The 24,776-nt window shown below is 53.4% G+C and overlaps 7 protein-coding genes across 7 annotated transcripts; 6 read left to right on the top strand and 1 right to left on the bottom strand.

Annotated features, from left to right (window-relative positions):
• Positions 1 to 184: 184 nt before the first annotated feature.
• On the top strand, positions 185 to 2,533 carry NCS57_00833700 (uncharacterized protein; the record flags this gene model as incomplete). The annotated part of the gene is made up of 2 exons (XM_053058156.1): positions 185 to 618; positions 664 to 2,533. 2 exons carry the CDS (start codon positions 185 to 187, stop codon positions 2,531 to 2,533), a joined length of 2,304 nt encoding a protein of 767 aa, XP_052911987.1.
• Positions 2,534 to 3,948: 1,415 nt separating this feature from the next.
• NCS57_00833600 (uncharacterized protein) lies at positions 3,949 to 5,286 on the top strand (the record flags this gene model as incomplete). The annotated part of the gene is made up of 2 exons (XM_053058155.1): positions 3,949 to 4,014; positions 4,108 to 5,286. The coding sequence occupies 2 exons, from the start codon at positions 3,949 to 3,951 to the stop codon at positions 5,284 to 5,286; spliced, it is 1,245 nt and encodes a 414-aa protein (XP_052911986.1).
• A 602-nt stretch (positions 5,287 to 5,888) lies between these two features.
• NCS57_00833500 (Fructose-bisphosphate aldolase) lies at positions 5,889 to 7,135 on the bottom strand (the record flags this gene model as incomplete). The annotated part of the gene is made up of 4 exons (XM_053058154.1): positions 5,889 to 5,978; positions 6,037 to 6,810; positions 6,862 to 6,972; positions 7,028 to 7,135. The coding sequence occupies 4 exons, from the start codon at positions 7,133 to 7,135 to the stop codon at positions 5,889 to 5,891; spliced, it is 1,083 nt and encodes a 360-aa protein (XP_052911985.1).
• A 3,279-nt stretch (positions 7,136 to 10,414) lies between these two features.
• NCS57_00833400 (uncharacterized protein) lies at positions 10,415 to 11,866 on the top strand (the record flags this gene model as incomplete). The annotated part of the gene is made up of 1 exon (XM_053058153.1): positions 10,415 to 11,866. The coding sequence occupies one exon, from the start codon at positions 10,415 to 10,417 to the stop codon at positions 11,864 to 11,866; it is 1,452 nt and encodes a 483-aa protein (XP_052911984.1).
• A 487-nt stretch (positions 11,867 to 12,353) lies between these two features.
• NCS57_00833300 (DUF2263 domain-containing protein) lies at positions 12,354 to 13,391 on the top strand (the record flags this gene model as incomplete). The annotated part of the gene is made up of 1 exon (XM_053058152.1): positions 12,354 to 13,391. The coding sequence occupies one exon, from the start codon at positions 12,354 to 12,356 to the stop codon at positions 13,389 to 13,391; it is 1,038 nt and encodes a 345-aa protein (XP_052911983.1).
• Positions 13,392 to 15,111: 1,720 nt separating this feature from the next.
• Positions 15,112 to 16,926, top strand: NCS57_00833200 (AA-permease domain-containing protein; the record flags this gene model as incomplete). The annotated part of the gene is made up of 3 exons (XM_053058151.1): positions 15,112 to 15,388; positions 15,504 to 16,214; positions 16,262 to 16,926. 3 exons carry the CDS (start codon positions 15,112 to 15,114, stop codon positions 16,924 to 16,926), a joined length of 1,653 nt encoding a protein of 550 aa, XP_052911982.1.
• A 2,085-nt stretch (positions 16,927 to 19,011) lies between these two features.
• Positions 19,012 to 23,083, top strand: NCS57_00833100 (uncharacterized protein; the record flags this gene model as incomplete). The annotated part of the gene is made up of 3 exons (XM_053058150.1): positions 19,012 to 19,342; positions 19,393 to 22,353; positions 22,413 to 23,083. The coding sequence occupies 3 exons, from the start codon at positions 19,012 to 19,014 to the stop codon at positions 23,081 to 23,083; spliced, it is 3,963 nt and encodes a 1,320-aa protein (XP_052911981.1).
• Positions 23,084 to 24,776: the final 1,693 nt, after the last annotated feature.

The following is a 24,776-nucleotide window of genomic DNA, read 5'->3' as shown; positions in this document are numbered from 1 at the left end:
TCAACCCTCTTGTAGCGCACGAACACGAGCACGGGGGAGCACGGTCTAGATCCGCTGGGGCAGTGGGCGTCCTAGAGCTGTCAAATCGTACTTTACCCCCAGGTTTCCTGCGCAAGTCTTGGGCAGTTTGCTGGCGCGTGGTTTTGATTGCTTCATTTACCATCAAATTTTCCATCGCCTCGGGATGGATCCCCTTCGAAGCCGAGTCGAGAAGGAAAGCCTCGAAGATCTGATCGACACATGCGACCAGCTCTCGGACGATTGCAGAGGCCTCGCCAACTGCCTCAACACTAGCCCGGTAACCTTGTCGGCGCTGGCCAAGGAATGTCGGGCCATCACAGACGCGCTCGGCAGGCTACATGACCTCAGCCAGGCAATTGACGGCGGCGCAGATATTGTTCGGGCGTCAAATAACGAATTCGTCTACTCAGTCTCGAAGGATGTCCACGAGCTGAGGGTAGCCCTCAAGCGCATCAAGGGACCGGACAGAGATAGCGGCATTCATCTCACAGAGCCGCAACTCATTATCGTCTGGAATGAGGCAGCGTTGAAAGAGTCACTTGGGCGACTCCGAACCCACCAAGCCTCTCTTCACACTCTCCTCAACACCGCGACTCGGTAAGTAACCCACTATCTTTCAAGTTCAACCTAACACTTACCCAGGGCTGGCTATAGCTTTAGTGAAGATGTCTCCAGCAGGCGTCGAGTGATTGAGCCCGATGTCGGCATCGATGAGGCTCTGCGAAGCCTCGGTCGAAGGCTCACAGCGCCCAACCAACGGTCTGTGGTGCTGCCCAGAGTCAGCGACTCTACTCAGATTCAGGTGCTCTTGGATACGCTTGTGCCACCTCCGGGAGTGACCTATCGACGAAGTAACGAGATTGCACACGAACTCCATCATGCCATCGAACGGAGCGATGAGACAACCGTCTTTGAGATCCTGCTTCAGCGCGCTGATCCAAACATCATGTTACCTGGGTCAATGCTCTCTCCATTGCATCGCGCCTTTGACAAAGAACACATGCTTATCGCTGCGTTTCTCATTGTCGCTGGCGCCGACGTGGACGAGCCAACCATTGATGGCGATACATCACTCATGAGGGGCATCAAGTGCGGGTTTTCGGAGCAGTTTGCGACTCTTGTGATTCACATGAAGGCACGCATCGATGCGGTTAACAACGATGGACGCTCAGCTCTTCACTACTCCGCTGCCTCGGACGTCCTCGAAGACGAGACACTGCCCGTTCTCATCAACGCTGGAGCAGACCTCAACCTCGTTGATTACGAAGGACACACTCCACTGCACTTGGCGATCCAAAATGGGCGATGGGGGGCAGCAACGAGACTGGTACAAGCTGGCGCGGATCTGGAGGTGCGATTACCGGATGGTAAGACGGCGCTTCACCTGGCCATTTCTATGCGGAATCAAGAGTTCACGCAGGTGTTGGTGTCGCGAGGTGCCAACGTCGATCGAAAACTTCGAGAGCACACGCCCTTGACGATGGCTATCAGCTCACGGTGCACACCCATCACGGCGGTTCTCCTCGACAGCGGAGCGAACCCAAACGGGTCGAGCAGAAACGGCAACACGCCGCTCCTCGCTGCAGCCGCGACGGGACACGATGAGTCTGTCCGGTATCTCCTTGCCAAAGGAGCCGACCCATCAGTGACACAAGGCCAGTCTGGATACTCGCCTATGCATATGGCGGCACACAAGGATAAGCCTTATGTGCTTCAACTGCTGGCTGGATCAGGGGCCCCTATTGATCTCCTGGACAAAATGGGCGAAACTCCCCTATTAGTGGCAGCCAAGTTAGGCAACAGTCAGAGCGCTCTTCGTCTGATCAAGCTTGGTGCTGATGTTGAGCGAGTTGGGCCTGATGGTATGAGCGTGCTCTCTCACGCCGTCAAATTGGGTGACATGAACTTGGTGAGCGCGCTCCTAGAGCAGGGCGCTGGTCTGCAAATGACTCCCACAACCAGCTATGGCGATGATAGAGAGTATCTTGTGCCCGAGCCACCGACAACGCCTATTCATGTTGCCGCTCAGCACGCGCGAGATGATATTCTACTTCGACTTGTATCTTCCGGTGCCTCTCTCGAGAGCACCATCTTCCCTGGACGAACACCGCTATCAGTAGCAGCCTCTCACGGCCATCTTTCAACAGTTCAGCTGCTGCTACGACTAGGGGCCAATGCGAAGGCTTTGACAACGCATGGGGATACAGTTCTCTTCGAGGCGTCAGCCAACCAGGCGACTCTCAAGGTACTACTCCAGCAGGGCATTGACGTCAACCACCAGAACGATAGGGGCGCAACGGCGTTGCATTATGCGGCTCTCCGCGGTCACATGGGGGGTGTGAGGATGTTACTGGAGAAGGGAGCTAAGCAATACCACGCGAATGCTGTTTGGGATGTTTGGGAGGATCGGGACGGCGCAGGAGGGTACCGACAGGGAACACCGGCTGGAATGGCGATGCAACGAGGACTGGACAAGGTTGCGGAGTTGATTGAGGGATGGAAGTACAGCTAATTGGGTACAGTACAATGTTTGGCGCCAAGGTTTAGATGGATGGGTATTTGACGACGGGATGATAGAAATGTATATTTTAGTGTATACCAAAAAAGCTGTAGTTTAGTTACGAGATACCACAAAAGATTTGATTTTGAGATTGACGGTCTTTGTCCATGGCCCTTGTCTCGTCAAGATGCAAGTGTAAATGACTGCATTCGAGGATGCATACAAGATGAAGATCTCTTGACAGGGGTGGGATAGATGACGTCGAGGCACTAAACGTGATGAGATGGGGGTCTTGTATCAAGGGTTGTTCGCCATGGATCCCTCTGAATAAGAAAAAGAATACGATCTCGTGTTGTTTTTTGCATAACTAGGTACCAAGCGGTTGTTCATTCATCTGTGAAGCTACGATTAACTCGCCAAGCTTAACCAGCCCCACAAACCAGCCATTGCCCTCGTGGGGTGTCGCGTGTTGCCCGTTCAAGCTCAATCGCCCCGTGGACAAAAAAACTCACAAATGATAAAAGCAAAGCAAGAATCCACCATTCTGGACACCGAAGTCCAAGGGCCCTGACAAAGCGGCAGACGGGAAGAAGCGTTTCCGGGCCGCGAGAAAAGTGACGTGATGTTTGATTAGCAAAAATTGCTTGTTGGGGGGAGGCCACCGACTATTTTTCCTTCCCGTCCCCCCTGCGCGCGCCCATCAAACGCTAGAACAGGCGATGCATCCATGACAACCAACCACCACCCCCCAACCAAGGCGTCAAAAAGAGGTGTCTTGTGTTGACGTAATGGGTTCTGGCTGGGGACGGGCACAGCCGCGCTTCGCTCCTAGTTACGGGGAATATCCTCATGATCCGTGATGGGCGCATCTCAATCTCCCTGAGCCCGTCTAGGGGTGGTTTCTACTGATGAACAGGTGGTCTCGTGATCAGCCAGTAATTACCCGTTTATTGCCTTGTCCGCCTAGTGTGAATCTCGACTGCAAATCAACTCAATCGATGTGCCTCCTGTCTTGCTCTTCTCCCTTACACCTTGATTCTTGCTAGCTCAATTTGCCCCTTTCTCCCTTGAAACCGGTTCAAGCAGCAGTTTAAACCGACTTCAGACTTCCACAACCGCCAACCTTCCAAAAGTGTCACCGAGAGCTTCAATCCAGCATCCTTCGACCGAGACTTTGACTTCCGACATACACCGACAACCAACAGGAACCCCCCAACATCTGGTCCCTTACAGCTGGAGTAGAAAAAGTGCCCCGCGTGCTCCGTCTTGACTTGCTGTTCTTCCCTGCCGCCAACCCCGCAATCCGCGATCGGGCCCCTCGCTCAACCACACGAGACCGCTTCTCAGAACCTCCTGTCGCGACAACCCTACATCCAACCTCGACAACTCTTCCTCCCTCCATATAGGTACATCGCCGATCAGCAATCATGTCTGGAACCACCACGCCTTCGCAGTCACAGGCGAACAGCAGCAGCTGGACCGCCTTCGTCAAGGTAACTATATACTCCTTGATCATCGATTCCATGGAGCTAGCAAGCGCTCGCGTTTCCAGCTGCTGACCCTCGTCCTTGCGACTTTCTCTATAGTCTATCGCATCCTTCAATGGCGACCTCTCCTCCCTTACCGCTCCTCCCTTCATCCTCTCCTCGCAGTCTCTCACTGAGTTCTCCGCGTACTGGGCAACGCACCCTCCCGTCCTGACCGCTCCCGCTGCCGAGTCCGACCCTGCCAAGCGGGCTATGCTAGTCCTCAAGTGGTTCCTCTCGACCCTCAAGCACCAGTACGCCAGCCGTAGCGAGCAGTACGGAAACGAGAAGAAGCCCCTAAACCCCTTCCTCGGCGAGCTATTCCTCGGATCTTGGAACGACGAGGCCGGCAAGACCACGCTCGTCTCAGAGCAGGTCAGCCACCACCCTCCTGCTACCGCCTACTGCATTCGCAACGACAAGACCGGTATCGAGCTGGAGGGTTACAATGCTCAGAAGGCCACCTTTAAGAGCACCATTATTGTTAAGCAGATCGGCCACGCCGTCCTGCGTGTTCCTCTGCCCTCGGGCGAGATCGAGTCCTACCTCATCACCCTTCCTGGTCTCCACATCGAGGGTCTGATTTTCGGCGCTCCTTTCGTAGAGCTTGATGGCTCAAGTTTCATCACCAGCTCCAGCGGCTATACCGCCAAGATCGACTACAGCGGAAAGGGCTGGCTTTCTGGCAAGAAGAATACCATTGTCGCCACTATTAGCCCTACAGGCAAGGAGAAGGAGGTTCTCTTCAACGTCACTGGCCAGTGGAACAAGACCTTTGAGATCTACTCGGGTCCCGCCAAGACGAACTCCAAGTCCACCCTTGTGGCCACCTACGACGCTGTCAACACTGCCCAGACCGAGCTCGAGGTAGCCCCGATCGACAAGCAGCATCCTCTTGAGTCCCGCCGCGCCTGGGCTCGTGTCGCCGAAGCTATCCAGAAGGGCGACATGGACACTACTGGTATCGAGAAGGGTAAGATTGAGCAGGCCCAGCGCGACATGCGCGCCAAGGAGCGCTCAGAGGACCGTACCTGGGAGCGTCAGTACTTCACCGCCGTCGAGGGCAAGGATGACGTCCTCCAGCAGCTCGGCAAGGTCGTCAGCGTGCCAGTCGACGGTGACGCCGACAAGACTGGCGGACTCTGGCGATTCGACAAGACCAAGGCCGAAGCCCAGGCGGCCCAGGAGCTCACAGACGAGGACGTGGCCAAGATTGAGAAGGAATTGCTGGGCTGGTAGTTGCGCCCAAAGCCATCTCGATGGGACAGCAACGATAGCGGCAATTGGTTACGGCGGTGGATTTAATGGCAACAAAAGAAGCGCAAAGAGGGAGAGGCAGGTCGAAAAAGAGGTGGGCATAGCTTACACAATACACAGCGCTCGGCACATGTTTCCTTGTGATGCGCGGAGCGGCCTGTGAGGAGCCCATGACGCCCCTTGAGGGAAGCAAGGCTGCACGTGTACGATATTAACAACACATTATATACGTTCCACGATTAATGAAACGGTTTGAACTAACTGATGCCCTGGGTTGGGCTTTTTGGTTTGCGTCTTGTTGTCGAGCCCTTGTCATGATCACGCCGGGTACCACTTATCATGGAGTCAAATCACAAACTGTTCAAAACCATCAAACACTCAGCTTTTGTACATCATCTATTTCTTTTTTCATTATTTTACTACTTTCGTCGACTCATAATGCCCCAACCGACAATGGACAGCAATTGTTACTTCAAACGATGGGAAGAGTCTCCCTTGGATTCCTCCTTTTTCAAGCGATTCATCACTCATCGTGTCCCAGTCTTGGGGATATTACAGCAACCGGAAAACGTCGTTATCGACATTTAGACAGTACCGGCAGTGTTGAAGTCCTTGAGGGCCTCGGCGACACGGGCAGTCATGGTCTTCTCACCCTCGCGGACCCAGACACGGGGCTGTACACAGCATATTAGTACATGTCAAGAGAAACCAGCATTGAGTGTGGAAACTTACGTCAAAGTACTTCTTGTTGGGCTTGTCCTCACCGTCGGGGTTGCCGACAGCGGTGCTGACGTAGTCCTTCTTGTTGACCATGTAGTCACGGATACCAGAGCAGTAGGCGAACTGCATGTCAGTGTCCATGTTGACCTTGACGACACCGTGGCTGATGGCATCGAGGTACTCCTGCTTGGAGGAGCCAGAGCCGCCGTGGAAGACGAAGAAGACGGGCTTGGGGTTCTCAGAGCCAATGGCGGCCTTGACGTGCTCCTGGTGCTTGCCGAGGAGCTCGGGGTGGAGCTTGACGTTGCCAGGCTTGTAGACACCGTGGACGTTGCCGAAGCCAGCGGCAATGGAGAAGTAGGGAGAGATGGCAGAGAGGGTGTTGTAGATGTTGAGGATGTCCTCGGGCTGAGTGTAGAGGGAGGCGTTGTCAACGTCCTCGTTGTTGACACCATCCTCCTCACCACCGGTGATACCAATCTCCATCTCGAGCCACTGCTTCATGGGGGCAGCACGCTTGAGGTACTTGGCGGTGGTCTCGACGTTCCACTCAACAGACTCCTCAGAGAGATCGATCATGTGGGAGGAGAAAAGGGGCTCGCCGTTGGCCTTGAAGTAGGCCTCATCGGCATCGAGCATGCCGTCGAGCCAGGGGAGGAGCTTCTTGGCGCAGTGGTCGGTGTGAAGGACGACGGGGATGCCGTAGGTGGGAGCGAGGGAGCGGACGAAGTGGGCAGCAGCGACAGAGCCGGCAATGGAGGCGGCCTGGTCACCGTTGCTCACACCCTATATCTCGTGAGCTTCGATGTAACATCTCGTAATGATTATGAAACATACCTTGCCAGCAAAGTAGGCGGCACCGCCCTGGGAGAACTGGAGGATGATAGGGGCCTTGGCATCGCGGGCAGCCTCGAGAGCAGCGACGACGGTGGAGGAAGAGGTGACGTTCTGTCAAGACAGTCTTAGCTTCATCTTTTTCATCATGTATTTCGGTCTGACGTACGATGGCGGGGATGGCAAACTGGTTCTCACGAGCGTACTCGAACAGACGGAGAACATCGTCGCCGACAATGACGCCGGTCTTGCGGGTCAGAACATCTTGGACGCCCATTTTTGCTGTGTTGTGTGTGTTTGTAAAGGTGGAAGAATCGATCGAGATGAGGTCAACTCAGGTAGGTCGAGGGATAAAGAATATGAAAAATCTGTTGAGCGAGAGAGGTTGTCAGTGATGTAGGTCCAAGATGGGAGGCGTTGCGCGGGGTTTTCTGTCTGTCGAGCTTATCGATAAAGCAAACCAGTTGAGCAAAAGGGAGGGGCAAAACAAGCAGGAACAGGGGCGGGGAGGGGCAGACAGGACCAGGGCTGGAGGGGCATCCCACGCTCCTTCCAGGGGATGCTCTGTGCGCCAGCGAGAATGAGTTCATCAAGTTCAGGCCATGAGCTGTTTCTACATCCAACAGCGTCATGTCGGTGAGACACAGACCAGAGGCATGATAAGAGAGCGGATCTCTTCATCTCGCCAAGTCGTCAACCTCAATTTCCTTTCGCAACACGATGCCTCTCGATTGGCGAGGACGAACATCTGTCGGGAATCGTCTGAGATTCAGGGTCCTTGCTTGAGCTTCGGGGAGCTCCAGGGCTGCGAATGGGCTGAGATGTTGACCGATTCACCGCATCAACAAGTGAGTCGATTGGATTCCGCCTCACCCGGATGCAAGATGCTCACCGCACACCTCAGCCCGGATCTGCTCCCCGGAGGCGTCAATGCCCGGTGTCTCCCCGGCGGCTTCGCGGCCGATATGTCTCTTGTCTGGCATTCTCTGTCTCTGCGCGCCTCATTCTTCCTCTCATGGCTCTCTCTCACTCTCGCCTCGCCCACCCCGACTCCGCTACAGCCCGACACCGGCGCAGCCACCCCCATCGCACCAAGACATTAACAAGGAAAGGCTTCCCCAGCAGACTCACTCGAGCTAGCTAGCGGCAGCTCGTTGACGTTGTTGAGAGTGCAAGTATATGTCTCCTCGGTGGTAAAGTGGAGTCGCCGGTAGAGCGGCCCCATTGGGGGATCAATTGCAGTGGATGGGATTGGATTTGCTTTGCGACGATGGAGAGTGGCTCGACTTACACGCTTGACAGGGAGACGGACGACCCAGCGATGATGTCGACGACGACGTTTAGTGGGAAGAGTGGAGGAGTTGTCAGGATTCAGAAATCAAGCACACCAAGGTCGCCGTCAGGAGGAGGGGCAGCCGACTTATATCATGTCCTCATTGCCGAGACCTCTTCCTACCGTAGCCGACGCCTCGGGGCTCGCGACGGAAACATGCGGGACGCTCTGGGCCTTGGAGCACATCGATCGGGAGCCATCACTCGTCGCCGCTGGCAACACGCTGACCTTGTTCTCGTGTGACCCCATTTCCCCCGCATACTTGGACATCGTGAGGGACACGGTTGGCTGGCGCGCCATGATGGGGGTGGGCACCGCTGGGCAGTCAGCCCGCTGGTCCTACTCTCCCGGTCCTCCCCAAACCCCAATGTCACGAACTGAAGCCAACCGCGCAGGCTAACGCACTCATGCAATCTGCAGTGCCGGCGAGAGCCAATCTCGATATGCCGCACTTGCGTAGCCCCGAAACGTGTTTTCCCGTTGCAGGGTCATATGAATTGCACACATCCTGTGCTGACACTATTCATGATCTCAATTTACCTCCGGCGGAGCTTCGACATCACTAGCGCGGACTGGTCATGAGCTTACAATTGACCAGCTCTCGGTGATACATTCCCGAGAGGCCACTGGACTTCATCATGAAGGAGGACATGGGCCAGCAGGGAGACAATGGCGGTTTATTTGAATTCGAGCTCTAACACGCACATGCCGAACGGCTTTCCTGCAGCCTGTGTGCGGTGAAGAATCACCATACCTTGCACTGCTTCATCAATGCCGAAGCTTGCTTGTGCAGCATCGGACCAACATCCGTCAGGCACATGAGTTGATATCAGTCAGTCTTCGGCTTCTCATGATCTGACGCCCCGTCAGTGATGAAACTCGTCATGTCACGAATTGTGTCTTCTCAAGCGCCGAAAAGTCACTCAATTGCAATCTACCTCATCGGCTGGTCCGAGTCCGGTCCCTTTCACCCGCAATTGGACGCCATTCGAGGCCCTACATCACGTACCAAGTACGTAGTCCTTACGAGATCCCAACCCCACCAGTGCCTCCATTCGTCCCCTCGACCCCGCTTCGCGATGAGGTTCCGGAAGTCCTTCAAGGCTCCCTCCCGGCGCTCCGCTCCCCCACTCACATGCGTTGTCAACCAACGGCCGTCCACGATACAGGGGTTCAGCATGGGAGAAACGCAGTCCGGAGCAGGCCTTCCTTGGTGCCTGACAACAGAGCTCCCCTTCAACAACAGCTGGTTGGCTTCCGTAGCTCAGTTGGTTAGAGCGTCGTACTAATACTTCATTCCGAGTATCCGGTAATGCGAAGGTCTCAGGTTCAAGCCCTGGCGGGAGCATCGCTCTCAGTCGCCCACCAGCTTTCTTTTTTACATTTTTTGCAATTTTTTGTGCTGTTTTCGAACCGGTTGATTGGTGATCTTAGATCGTGGTGTTTCGGTGTTGATGATATTATACCAAAACAAAGTGACATACCCCAAAGTGAGGCAGGTCCTGTCCGTCTACCTCGCCGCAAGGCTCAACAAATCATAAGTTGTCATAACAAAGAATAATATTTTTCATATCCAATCCCATCTATGCCTTCGCCGAGGTTCTCTCTGCCTCCTTACATGTCGGTCCGACGAGGCCAGTATCGGACCGAGTGATATTCGGATTGGCGATCGTCTGGTCAATCAATGACTTGGAACCTCTTCTTTTGTGTGGAGTACGAAGATTCTTACAGACGTCACTGGAGCAAACACGATATCATGTTTATGAACATGATTAGCTGACAGGATCAAATGATATAAAATTGATGTCCTACTCCTAACCAATGCCAACCTTTACAAGCGGTTGCTTAGGTCTCTCCTGTGGTAGTTTAGAAGACAGACACCAACTGACGATGAGGTTTCTTGGCCACTATTCATGACAACTTGGATTCAAGGCGACTTATATGTGGAATAATTGATGATTTACTTGTTCTTGCTATGTTCCAAAATGCCTCCAACTACCATTCTGGTTGGACTGTTTCCTCCAACTTGGCTCCACGTGCATGGTTCTCCAGAAAAAAAAGAGGATCAGCCAAACCACACCCACTCTACCCATCTCCAACATCACTTGCCACGACGCCAGCGAATCGAGTTGATACACGCCCGTCAGCGATGATTGCAAGGGCCAAAGCGAAGAACCCAGCTGCGCTCGCCTAGCCACTCAACCGACATTGGTCCAGCCGAAGATGGATGAGGAAACGCTCAAGGAAGCTCTCACGAGCTTCCCCAATGCCAGCAAGGCGCCAGAACCTGCTGCGACCTCGGCGCTCAACATCAACGCCCTGTTCGATAACCCGCTCTTCGCGGGTGGAATTGGTCTCGCTTCTCTCGGCGCTGTCGCAGCATTTGCACGAAAAGGCGCATTATCCGCTCTCGGAGCAGCTCGGCGTCGATTGCTCGTCAACGTCGAGATCAGCAAACAGGATCCCGCCTACCCTTGGATCCTAGCTTGGCTGTCACAACCCCGCGAAAACCCAGGCTTCATTGCCTCTCGACTGACACGAATCCACAACCTCTCCGTTTCGACAACCACCGCATCCCGAACGCCCGGCGTCAGTGGGCCACAACATGCGCATTTCTTCCTGCAGCCCGGCTATGGACGGCACATTGTCAAATTCGGCAGTGCGTACATTGCCGTCAACCGCGAGAAGCACAATACGGCGAACATGAACACGGGCGAACCACACGAGATTCTTCAGATGACGACTCTATGGGCTCACCGACACGTTTTTGAGTCAGTCTTTAGCGAGGCGCATCAACTGGCAGCCAAGGCGAACGAGGGCAAGACCATTGTATACTCGGCTCGAGGAATGGACTGGGTGCCTCTTGGAGACCCAAGGAAGAAGCGACCACTTGGCTCTGTGATCCTGGACGAAGGTGTCAAGGAGAACATCGTGGGCGACGTGCAAGATTTCTTGAACCGGCAGCAATGGTATGTTGACCGTGGTATCCCGTACCGGCGAGGTTATCTTCTATTTGGCCCTCCTGGCAGTGGCAAGACATCTTTCATCCAAGCGCTGGCAGGAGAACTTGATTTCAGCGTGGCCATGATCAATCTTAGCGAGATGGGCATGACGGACGACAAGCTCGCCTATCTCCTCACTAAGCTGCCGAAGAGGAGCCTGTTGCTGTTGGAGGATGCAGACGCAGCGTTTGTTAACCGACGACAACGAGATGCCGATGGATATAGTGGTGCGACTGTGACTTTCTCAGGTCTTCTCAACGCCCTTGACGGTGTTGCTGCTGGTGAGGAGCGGATTGCCTTCCTGACGACGAATCACGTCGATCGTCTTGATCCTGCTCTGATCCGACCTGGTCGTGTGGACTTGATGCTCCGCATTGGTGAGGCTACGCGCTACCAGGCTGCTCAGATGTGGGATCGATTTTACGGTGATGTTGATACGGATCACTCTGGCCGGGAACGTTTCCTCAACCGACTTGAAGAGCTGGGCCTGTTTGGACAGGGACCAGATGGAAAGCCATCGAATCGACACACCAGCGCAGCGGCGATCCAAGGACTATTCTTGTTCAACAAGAACGACATGAAAGGGGCAATCGATATGGCCGAAGGACTCATCCCGAGAAAGTTCGAGGCCTCGGACGATGTTCCAGAGGGAGCCATCAAGACTCCTGCATGAAGCTCCGTGTTTTCTCGGAGATGTATGAATATGTACCATACTTTTAGCTATTATGATACCCCGGTTTGAATCATGAGATAGGAAGATGAGTCGTAGATAGACCGTGTTGCTAAAAGGAGGATGTGGCTTCTGGGTATCAAGCTACCGGGCGGGCTTTTGAAGACGGAATTGGATGATGATTTCGCACGAGTCTCATCTTGCGAGAATATTGCATGCTTGTAAGAGCGCCCATCGAGGCTGAGCTGAACAACAGGCATGGTCGCGACTAGCTTGGCTTGGTTTGCTCGGTGTGACTGATGCGCTGTTGTTGCCTGGGCTTAGCAACGTGTGCACGCGCGCATATTCACAGCCCGCGTTTGCAGCTCATGAGTGCCAACGGAACTTGGACCTGACAAAACTCCAAGCGAGAAAGGAATTTAAAAACCTGACGACGATTTCATCAAATCCAACTCTCTTGGGCGACATTACCTTGAATACCGCATCGAAAATGTCCTCCAACTCCGGCCAAGGCCAAGGCCAGGGAACGCTGGATATGTGGCTCTCCAAGAAACCATCATCCAAGCCCGCCGCTTCTACCTCTGAGCAGCCATCTTCATCATCAACACCAGCTTCATCATCGTCTCAACCTTCTCGTTCATGGCGCAACAGGCGCAAAGACCCTTGGAGGCAAGGCGCCGGGCTCGCCGCCGTCGCCAAGGAGACGCGAACAGTTCTCCCCGACATTCTCAATGGGTTGCCCGACATCGAGGCCAGCAAATCCGAGGCGCTCTACTACGAAACTCTTCAACCGCTCAAGGCTGCTGAATGTCCCAAGCGCACACCTTCAGGAACAGCAACTATCAAGATCGTCAACGATGACTCTTTCAATGCCGCCATCGACCTCGCTTCTTCAAAGGATCCCTCATCTGGCCGCGTCGCAGTCTTGAATATGGCCAGCAATGTGAGCCCAGGCGGAGGATGGCTAAAGGGAGCGCGCGCCCAGGAGGAAGCCCTTTGTTATCGCAGCTCGCTGTATCTGTCCCTACATCGACGATACTACCCATGGAAGCAGCGCATGGGTGTCTACAGCCCAGATGTTGTCATCATTCGCTCTGATCAGGATTCCGGGCACAAACTCCTCATGCCTGATGTTGACGTTGAGAACCTTCCCATCGTCAGCGTACTGAGCATTGCCGCTCTGCGCACGCCACCTGTTGCCAGAGCCGCGGAGAAGCAACCCGACGGCTCATATATCGACAGGCTCGTCTTTGCGAACCCCGCAGATCGTGATATGACGAAGATCAAGATGAGAATATGTTTGCGAATGGCGGCGAGACGGAATCATGGGCTACTCGTGCTTGGTGCCCTGGGATGCGGTGCGTTCAGGAATCCGCCGAAGGAAGTGGCTCACTGTTGGTTGGAGGTTCTGCAGGAGCCAGAGTTCCAAGGCGGTTGGTGGGAGGAGGTGTGGTTTGCCGTGTTTGATCGAAGAAACGAAGGAAACCTCGAGGTATTCGAAGAGGTGCTTGGCGGCGTGGAGGTCTGATTTGAGGTATCACGGCTCTGATGAGGTATGACTTGGTCGGATGATTGAGCGACAGTCGAGGAGGACTAGGAACATGGTTGTTTTTGGCTGAGCTTTTGAAATGGTATCGGATGTGCCAGCCACGCTTGTGAATCACGATGCATTTACGAGGGCCAATACTCCCTCAACTTATTGCTGTTTCTCCTCTTGCTGAAAGCCAAGACGGCGGTTAGACCGCCACATTGCTTGTCCACATCCTATTCGGAGCTTCGGTTGGCCCCAATTTTGAAGATCTTTGGAGCGAGTTGAAAAGAAGCCGATGTCCCGGGGACCATTTCCTTGGCCTTTATATGAAGCCAATCAAGGTCTTTATATGATAAAATCTCAAATGCCGGAAATCATTGGTCGGTCCGAAGAGCTACGGACCCGGCCCTAACGACGAAGTCAAGGAAAGGCCGAGATGCTAGCGGAGATGGAGCGTGCCCCGTGCCGATGGCCCGGACTCGCCCGGCGCTTCATACGGAAGAGGCCGAGTAAGGCTTGAGCTGTCAGGACACGTGAAAGATGATGTTCCATGGGCTGAAAAGACGACGTGGGCAGGTCTCGAGAGGCTGAGATAGACGAGATGTTGATTGGGTGCCTCGGATAACGGAACTGGTGAATCCCACGCTGCAATTCAACATCGTCATTGCGAGGAAGATGGCATAATCGATACAATGACTAAATCAAGCCTAACCGACATTCTCGGCTTCGACAATCAACTGATCTCTCAAGCCCCGTGCGCCATCAGTTGCCCATCCCAATGGCTAGAGATTCACACCTTCAACGTATCCTAGCTTCACAGCTCTTTCGTCATGTCTCAAAATCTTCAAGAACCCACGCTGAATGTCTCATTGTCTTGCGCTAAGGCATCTCCACCCGGCCACTTAATACGGGCCCTCGGCCGTTTGCAAAGTGTGCAAAGTTCTTCTGGCCCAGGGTCCTCGATGTCGTGATCGGCATTGCCTATGGCGTATCTCGCTATCCCCGGGTTTCTTGCAGAACCACTGGGCGATTCACACGCCACAAATGCAACCTTGGGCACACGCAAACGGGGGAGAAAGAGCCACATGCTTTGATTTCTAGGGTGGGGGTGTTCGTCCAGCCTCAAGGAACCAAAAGACGGCTCGACAGGGCAGATCGTCGATGTTGGAAGCGAGACCAGAACCCATTCTTTCTGCAACTGAACCCGGGCCAAAGGCGCAGACAACTCCCCATGACGAGGTCAGATCCGTCTCTGTCTGGCTGGATCAAGACCCCTGTGAGCGCTAAAACCGGGATGTGTTTCCCTAGTCCATCCCGAGGGCAGCTCTGACTTGCGCGAGCCCAACAACCCCAACCCCATTACCTACGGATTGTACCTAATAAGAGCAATCTCGAGGGAACCATGAGGGGGGTCGATCCTTGCTTCTTTCTTACGAGCTCTACGCCCGGCTGCGTTAGCACAGCGGGCCCTCTGGTGATGCCATAACCCCCAGCCCAAAGCCTCTCAACTTTATCTTGACTTTTCTCTACCCGTCGTCGTTGTTTTCGGCGTTTTATATACGTGCCTCATCTCTCCTCGTGGGGCCCGGTTTCAAAACAAGCGGCCTTCCTCAACGACTGTATTTCGCCTTATCGTCTCGTACTTTTTTTTTTTTATCTCTCACCAGGCCACTATTCTCCTCCACACATATCCAACTGGCCGAGGTGATTAACCAAAATGTTCAATCGAAAGGAGGACGAAGACGTCGCCGCGGTGGATGGCCCGTCCGACTATGGCGACAACTACGGCGACAACTATGATTACAACCAGCATAGTGGGCCAACGGATGACAGCTCCGTGGATCCCGACTCTGGTGTCAAGCGTGGTCTCAAGAATCGACATCTATCCATGATGGCTCTGGCTGGTATCATTGGACCTGGATTGCTCGTCGGCGCGGGTGGTGCGCTGAATAAGGGAGGACCGGCTTCCCTTATCATCGGCTTTGGTGTCATTGGTAGGATCCCTTTGTCTTGATGTTGACAGAGGATGTGAGCACGAGTATCGACTTGAGATTGCATTCTCGGCGGCATATTGAAGATAATGGATGGATGAAGCTAACTCTGCACCAGGTATCATTGCATTCTCTATCATGCAGTCCCTCGGTGAGGTGACAACTCTATATCCCGGCGGAGGTTCCTTCATCTCCCTCGCCGAGCGAATGGTAGACAAGTCTTTCTCTGTCGCCGTAGGCTGGAACTACTTCATCATCTGGGCCGCCGTCCTCGCCAACGAGTACAACGTCATCTGCAGCATCCTCACCTACTGGGCGCCTGTAATTCCGCTTTGGGGCTACTTTCTCATCTTCTGGACCGTCTTCTTGGGCTTTCAGCTGCTTGGTATCGAGGCATTTGGAGAGGCCGAGTTTTGGCTTGCCCTGCTGAAGCTCCTCGGACTGACAGCATACTTCATCTTCGCCATCATCTACGCAGCTGGTGGCCTGGTCGGTCAGGATAAAGCTCTCGGGTTCAAGTACTGGCACGATCCCGGAGCTTTCAACGGCAATGGCTTCCGCGGTGTTGCGACCGTCTTTGTCTTCTGCGCGACATTTTACTCTGGCGTCGAGTCCATCGCCATTGCTGCCACTGAGACGAGAAACCCCGGTGTTGCTGTCCCCCAGGCTATTCGACAAGTCTTTTGGCGTATCATCTTCGTCTACATGGGATCTGCATTCTTCTTTGGTCTCACCTGCCGGGCTGATGCGGATGGTCTCATCAACGGTGGCTCCAAGGCTCTGCAAAGTCCGATGACCATCGCTATTCAGACTGCTGGCTGGCAAGGAGGTTTGTGCTCGCTATCCTATAAGCATGTTCTTTTCTAATGGTTCCAGGTGTCCATCTGATCAACGCTTTCATTCTCGTCACTTGCTTGTCCGCCATCAACTCATCCATCTATATTGGTTCACGCACAGTCTTCTACATGGCGCAGTCCGGCAAGGCCCCCAAGGTCTTTGGCTGGACCAACGGCAGGGGTGTTCCCGTCTGGGCCATCCTCATTACCAACGCCGTCGGCTCCATCTCGATGATGAACGTTTCCACCGGCGCTGCCAGAGCCTACAGCTACATCGTGAACCTCTCCGGCGTCAGCGCGTTCCTCGTCTGGGGCAGCATCTGCATCATCCACATTCGATTCCGACGCGCCTGGAAGGTCCAGGGCCGAAGCATCAGCGAGTTGCCTTACAAGGCGATGGGATTCCCGTATCTTGCTTGGCTCGGTCTCGGAGCTTGTGTCTTTTTGGCCCTTGTCCAGGGCTGGACTACGCTATCGCCTTTCGACGCAGGCAACTTTGTAGATGCCTACATTTTGATTCCTCTGTTTGGAATCATATATGGAGTCTGCAAGTTGCTCTGGCGTAGCTCTGATCCGATCAAGCGTAGCTGGAGCATTGATCTTGACAGCGGGAGGAGAATGGATCTGGACCATAAGAGCGGTCCAGCTGTCGGAGGTGTACCAGGACAAGTTCCCATTTGGAAGAAGATTTGGGACTGGTTCTAAACGTAAAAGACTCATCATGGGTGCATGTTATGATCACTGTGCAAGGCTATTACGAGCTCAATGTAAATAATGATACCCCCCCTGAATTACCTACATAGCGAGGGTTAGTAGACGAACCCGAGACGTCATGAATTAATGATAAACGGGGATTGCAGTTGTGTCAATGTCGAACCTTCTCGGAGTCGGTACGCTTTTAAAGATACAGGCAGCTGTCTTGACGTACATTCTTCTCTCGTTCAACTATCCTTCAACGGACTCCAAGTTAAGCACGCCCATTCGATCAGTATAGCCAAATTTCTTGAGTCATCATTGGATTTAATTAGAATTCTCAGCTAAACGAGACTCAGGCTTGCGTGAAACCCCTCACGCTTTGCATGCTTCCGAACCAACCAAGTTGAACTCCCTATACACGCTTCCCCATATATACCACTACATTTACTTTTCCTTCTTTTCAAGCTGAAGAGGGTCAGCGAGAGTGATCGACTTCTTCGTCAGGTCGATAGGTACTGGTCCAACCCACTCTATCCTGCTTTCTCCGGGTAACACCCAGAGATCATAGAACTCACCACCGGGGTATTCGTCTGTTAAACGAAACCTCCCCCACCCAATAACTTTAGCCCAGGCTTTCTCTCCTCTGGATGCGTAGGTACTTGCTATACGTTCCGGCACTGGAGTTGTTGGCGGCATCTGGCCTGTTCGGGATCGTTACGTAGCCAGGAGACGGCATCGATGAGTCGCTTGAAAGGTTTCATGATGTTGATGGTGGATCGTGATGACGATATCGGTGATGGGTGTTGGTGGATGAAGGTCTTGGTGTTTCTTGGCAAGACTTGAGTGCTTATAAGCAACATTTTGGGAACATGATGTCCAAGAGTAAGGCAATGGTCCACGTAGGGCCCTTTGTAGCGTTGTTTGGGAAAGCATTGATACCTAGTTTCTTTGAACAGAAGGCTTGATGCCACGTCTGAAAGAATGTTGAAAGACAAAGACTCAAGGCGGGATGCATGAGCAACTCTTTGATACGATAGCATGACTCAAAGATGTTCTAACATAGTCCCGTGCATGCACTGCAGCTTGTGGTATGGGTGTAGTTCAAGACAGGAGTTAATGTAAATTGGCACTCGTTTGTCTCTACCTACCCTGTACTCAAGCCCTACACACGGGCGTTTCGAAGAACAAGAGCAAACGACCCAATATCGAGTGACTCGACAATGAAGTGAAAATTTAATAATTCCACCTCGCTTTCTAACCACACCAAATTGTGAGGGCTTTGTGTGAATGTGGCTGGGAAACACAAGTCTCCTGTATCTAAACGGTGGATGCTATTCACACAGACTGTAACATGTGATACTTGGAGAGCCCGGAGGATTGATGGCCCGGCCCGGAGCTCAGGGGTTTATCAGATAACAGTCCGTGCGCTCAGGTGCATTCGGGAGCGGATTGGCGCCCGCCAGCAGCAGATTGAGTCTCGGTACATGGTCTCAGGGGTTCAACATGCCATTCATGCCTGACATCAGGCCAAGCTCATGTACCAGTACAAATTAGAGTTAGGCGATCTCCAACAACCGCAACGTGCCCTGTGTGCCTCCACTGGGTGAGTGAGGTCAGCTCCATCTCAAGCCTCCCAACACTCGTCGTCAATCTAGACTACATCACGATCGACAGCTCTCCTTATTAGCCAAGCGATAACCTTCTCCATACTCGACGACGACCGAGTCACTCAAGACCTTCTCTCCAGCCGCCTACGCTCACGCGCATACTCGCACTCTCCACCGAACTCATTTCGCTCTCCGCAATAGCTCCATTGTTCCTGACGACCGCGCGCTATCGCTATCGTTATCGCCGCATGCCTCGTTCGAGTCGCTCCGTCATGAAATTTAGCCATACCTCTGTCGCGCCATAAACAACTACACGAACTCGATCTCAGCCAAAGGAATCCTATTTCTTCTGCATGTGTCTCGATCCCGATCGATCCGTTCACGACCTGCGTCATCTCCCCGCGAACTTAACCCTCCTCCACGTCCCTGACGTCGCGACCTTGGGGAGTCGACCAAGCTTCGACACGGCCGGCCACAAGTCGAATGAATGCAACCTTTAAACCCATTCCTGGCCGCCTTCTTCAAGAGCTCCCTCCCAAGCCAGTGCACACCGGTTCATCATCACATCCTACTGGTCCCGTCGACGGATGTGCTTCTTACGTTCCGCGAGACCGAAAGCGGCTCAGCCCCCGCTGAGGTCATCGCCTCGGAGGACTTTCTCGCCAGTCATGTCCTCCGCGTGCCTACTCCGAATGGAGCAGCAGGATCTAAGGACGGCGCCCAGAACCTGCGCGAGGTGAGAGGAAAGGCGAAGCAGTTCTCTACTCTGAACGGCAAGAGTGTGGTTATCAAGGACACATTCATATATAGCAACAAAGGTGCGTATCAACCTGCGCCGCGCAAGCGTGCATTTGCTCACTGAATCTAGGCTTCAAGACACTCGCGCAAGCTCAACTTCTCAACGACATTGTATTTTATCCCGACGTCTTTGAACCACGACAATGGCTTCTCTACTTTATCTCCAGGCCCCTTGTAGGCATCTGGGAGGAGAACAAGATTGTTCCGGCCGTCTTCATTCCTGGCATTAGGAAGCGAAAGATGAACGAGCAGAAGCAGACATCCAACGCCGAATCGACCGAGAATGCCGCTCCACGCAAGAAGGACATCAAGAGCTTCCATGACCTACTCAACAACTTCCCCATGATCGCAAGGCAGATGCAGCCCGGCCTCGAGAAGCTGTTCCTCGAGTTCACCAACGTCTTCCGCAAGCCTCTACCTCCTCCGCCATCGGCCGAGCATATCCCAGACCCTGAACCGGATGGGCCTATTACCAGTGCTATGAAACGAGCTCGATCCAACAGCATGTCGGCAAAGACGGGTACGGGTGATGATAGCAGGCTTCCAGTCATGGAAAACTTCTACGCCGAAGATGACGAGGACATTATGAGAGCATCACTTGAAACTGCTGTTACAGCTGCCATCGACCTTTTCCAAGGAGTCGACAAGCAGCAACTATCTTTGTTGGGAGCCACGACAGACCTGACAGGTCCTTTGGTTGAGAAGCTGATTGAGCGCTATGTTACGGAGAATGTTCACAATCAGCTTTTCCCTAGGCTAAACGCTCTAAAGCGACCATACGACCTAGAGCTCGAAGCAAAGATCAAGAAGATGCAGTTCATCGACATCTCTCAATTGGGCATTGGCATTGATGGTGGTTCCAAGGCAAAACATGACCTCATCATCCAGCTCGGGCCTGCCGTCGAAGAGTTTAAGAAGATCTCTGCAGCTACATGCCCGCAGGTCATGCTGGGTCTCTTGCTGTCAACGATCAAGATTGTGTCGCAGCTAACAGACTCCTCCAAGTCACATACGGTGCCATCAGACTCGTCCTCGGAGAAGCCTATCATGACTGTTAACGCGGACACACTGGTCTCATTCCTTCTGTACGTTGTGATACGATCTCAGGTCAAGCAGCTCCAGGCTCGATTGATCTATGTCCGGAACTTTATTTTTATCGATGATGTCGACAGTGGCGAGCTAGGTTATGCCTTGAGCACGTTCGAAGCTGTACTGGCCTATCTAGTCCTCGACTCGGCGGGTTTGCGACGCGCAAGCCGAAGGAATAAAGCCCTATGGGATGCCGCAAAGACTGGCACTCTTGATGACCTCAAAAAGATTATGGAGCCTGATGTTGGTGCTGCGGATGACGATGATTTGTCCGAATCTCCCATCTCAAGCCGTCGGCCATCAACTGCGTTGAGTCTTCAGAATGACACGCGGTCTTCAGGCCCAACCAGGTCTCGGAGGTCCTCATTGGTCTTGTCGCAATACGAGCATTTCTCCCACGGCTCAGGGCTCAGCCATGTGTTTCCCTTCCAAGCAAATGGTGACAATGAGACACACTCGCATGACTTTACGATACCCATACGAAGGGTGAAGAAGGTGTCTATGGACACTCGAAGTTTATCGGAGGCGTCTGAGGTGTCTTTCCACTCCCGTACTGGAAGCATAGGCACGATTGGGAGCGCCCTGGAGGGAGACATCTCTGTTGCCCGATTGTCGCAAACCAACAATGCCTTTGGAGAATCTGTCCTCATGATGGCGATTCAAGCCGAACGAGCAGAGACGCTCAAGTATCTGCTTTCTCTATCCGAGTGCTTCCCTGCCTCCTTTGTTCTTGACGACATGAACAACGAGGATACCACCCTGTTGAGCGCCGCCATTCAGCTCGGTAATACGCAAATCATAGACATGACCATCGACTTTGTGATTTCGTCGACGACCCCCGAGCAGCTCACATCATATCTGGCGCAGCAAGACATCTGGGGGCGCAGTTGTGGTCATTATCTCTTCAACGCACCCTCATTAATCACACGAATCGGCCATTTGATACCATGGCGACAACGGGATAAGAATGGCCAAACACCCTTGTTCGCTCTTTGTCGATCTTACGACCACGGAAACTACCACGAGATGGTTGAAGCTGGGTTGAACGTAGCGGCGGCTTACCAGCGTGACGGACAACCCCTGCACATCGACGAGCACATCGACAATAAGGGGAACACGATACTGCACATTATGAATGATGCAGGTCTCGCCCTGAGGATCCTGCAGTACTGCGATGTCGACGTCAATGCGACGAACGATAAGAGATTTACGGCGTTGATGGTTGCTAGCAAATACGGCAGATATGACATGGTTCGCTCACTGTTTGCTGACCCAAGAGTGGACGTGGGAGCCAAGGAGATTAGAGGCCTCACAGCCGTTGAACTGGCAAAGGACGACGATGTGCGTAACAAGATTGACGACCTTGCCCTCTTCAGCATGGCACCGGGGCCGGATGCCCGTATCACAGGAGTAGTCAGGGCGTTCTTTGTGGAGGACGCAACCGTACGGTTGGTGCTGAAGTCGGCTGCTCCAACGGACCACGACAGCTACACAGTCACGACCAGTCGCCGTTCGCTCTCCGATTTTGAGCACCTCCCTAACCTACTGGCACTTGAGAACCCGGCATCATGGATTCCATCGCTCAACGATGTGCGCTCGCCATTTCAAATACCGTCAAAGCCTTCGCGAGCGATCTTGCGGGATATGCAAGCTCGAGCGGACTGGTTCTTGAAGATCATGCTCATGCATCCGACATTCGCAACACACGAGATGCTATGGGAGTTCTTCCTTGTACCAGAGCTACAGCTGGACATGATGGAGCAGCGGACTCTTCTCAAAGCAGAGACTAGAGCAGAGAAGGTGAGGGACGAGTATGAGCCAGTGGAGGATGTGAGGGAGGTGGAGCAGTTTGTCAACCATGCCCGAGAAATGATTAGGAGCGTCAACTACTCGACTAAGAGCGCGACGAGACGAGCCAACAACGTTGGGCTTGTGGTGGCAGGTACGTATTTCATGAGACGCCGTGCTCCAATGAACGGTGATGAACTAACAGTGCATCAGACATGTACGATTCGTCAGTGCTACTTCATCGAGCTGTTTCAACGCTGCAGTTCCTCCCCACCACGCACGTCGAGGCGTTTGAAACATATGTGCGGTCGATCGTGCCGACCCAGTCAAATGCTCAGGCGACTCTTCACTCGACACTCTTGGCCCTGCAATCGACGGTGCAGGCTCTCTTGGCATCCCTGTCACGACCCCCGTCTCTCATATCTCAGATGAGAGCCGCGAAGCGTGAGGCTGATAGGAACTTTAACTCTCTCAACAAATCAAGGTGGCCCTTGGGGCTTTTGGATGATACAAGGCAAAGGCTATATGACGAGAAGGAAGAGCGAGCACGGAAGTCTCGGGAAGAAGCCGCCAACATCGCAAAGGAACTTCGGTACACACAGCAGACAGTAGCTGGAGAACTTGCAGGGTGGCAGGAACTACACGACAAGCTAGGTCACCGGGCGATCCGGGAATTCGCGCGAGGAATGGTGGTGCAAGAGAGGATGAAGTTGGAGGGCATGATGAGGGCGCTCCGGAAAATCAGGACAGGCAGCGGAGAAGGGGGGACACATGCAGCGGGCAACGGGACGAGGTCACCAGCTTCTTCCTCACCGAGACGGGAGGCGACGGAAGCGCAACCGGCGGCGATGGATGAGTCGGAGGGCGGTGGCGAGGTTGGATAGTCTGGTAGCCTTGGGAGTGGATACATGGACTGTCAAATCCACGATATGGGGAACCAGGCAGACACAACACCAGGGAGACGCGTGATATGGGGAAAAGAGAGACGCGTTGGGTAGCTGCAGACCGCGACGGCAGCACAGACAAGACGAGTCGAGCTAAGCTCAGAGGCGATTTGCATGCGGGTCCTTGCACCTGGAACGAGGAGGGGCTAGGGATGTAGAGTGTACATCGAGTTACTTTGCGGAGAGAGGGAAGGACTGGATGGATACCCCGTGAGTTCGTGACATGTTTGGTTGGGGAGGAGGAGATGGATGGGGGAAGATAGCTTGGTGAGGCTTGCTCGTGTCTCCTGCGTAACCCCAAAGGCCACCTTTTTTACCATATACTAGTATTCGACGTTAAATATTTCTTGGTGGTCTGGTAGATTTGGATGGAGTTTATAGGCCTAATATCTATATAGAATAATGGCCTTGAGGAGGGCGGCATATTGCTTTACATGCAGAGATAGCTGTATCTCATGTTCTATCGACTTGACATCACGACATGGACAATGACAATGGCAATGGAAGCTTAACCTGGACCACCAGACCACCATCAGGCTTTCTTCAATCGTGCATACCCGAGAGACGCCTCACCGGAAAAAAGACAACGAGATGGACAGCTGGTCTGTAGCATGGGTGCTCAAAGAGGCAAGTGGAGCAGAACAAACTGCAGTAGGGACGAAAAAGGATTCAAAGGCTGGTCTGTTCGCGAAGATGGCGTTGCAGAGCCGTCAAAGCTGGGCGAAGAGCTAGGACAAGGATAGGGAATCGCCGAAGATCGAGTGAAACTTGAAACATGAAACCACAAGCAACAGAAAGCAGCAGACAGAGCTCGAGCTAGGGACGTACGGAAGGGAGCTAGAGAAGCAGAAGCCACGGTGCTGCAGAAGGCCACGAGCCACTCATTCCCTGCAACAGCTCGAGACACGGCCCGCCGTGGAGAAGGCGGAGGGGACGCGGAGCCGATTGGTCCACGGCGCGTGGTGTCCTGGCGCGTGGTTGCGAGCGAATGGGAGTCGAGTTCAAGGGAGGACGACGTGGTGGTTACGCGCCGAGGCTTCTGGTGGTCTTTTTCTTCCCCACGAGAAAGGGCGGGGGCGGAACAATGAGGCTGTGCTGGAAAAAAAGAGAGAGAGACGGAGGAAGAAAGAGAGACACAGTGGGCCGAGGACAATCTCCGTAGCCGCTGGCGGTGCGCTTCTTTAATATGAGGTCTCTACGGTGGAAGAACGGCGAGTGTTAGGCGCCCGTTCGAGGTTCACGACATAGATTAAACGCCGGCGGTTAAGAGATTGGCCGGGACCACTATGTAGACTGTGTCAAGGGGGACCCCTTGAAGAAAAGAGCGAAAGTCTGATGCTGCTTCTATTCTGAGGGTTGGGTTCATATTTTTTCTCCGATTGAGTGAGACAGACCTGTAGCCTTGTGTATGTGTATGTATGTGTATGTATGTGTATGTAATGTACTATGAGTTGGCCACTGGCGCTTATTGAGGGCATACAGATAGAGTACATGAAAAAAGAGCGGGGGACTCGCATAGACCCTGAAAGGAGGAGAGGGCTATGTCGGTTGTCCCTTGCAACGAAAATTGTGTATGAACGCGGTGTAGTAAATATTGGGAGGTCTTGAATTCACGACACGGTTATCTACTCAA

Source organism: Fusarium keratoplasticum, chromosome 6, assembly GCF_025433545.1.
Source record: "Fusarium keratoplasticum isolate Fu6.1 chromosome 6, whole genome shotgun sequence".
Lineage (NCBI taxonomy): Eukaryota > Fungi > Ascomycota > Sordariomycetes > Hypocreales > Nectriaceae > Fusarium > Fusarium keratoplasticum.
The sequence above is the reverse complement of the archived record's forward strand: the minus strand, read 5'-3'. Positions and strand labels throughout refer to the sequence as shown.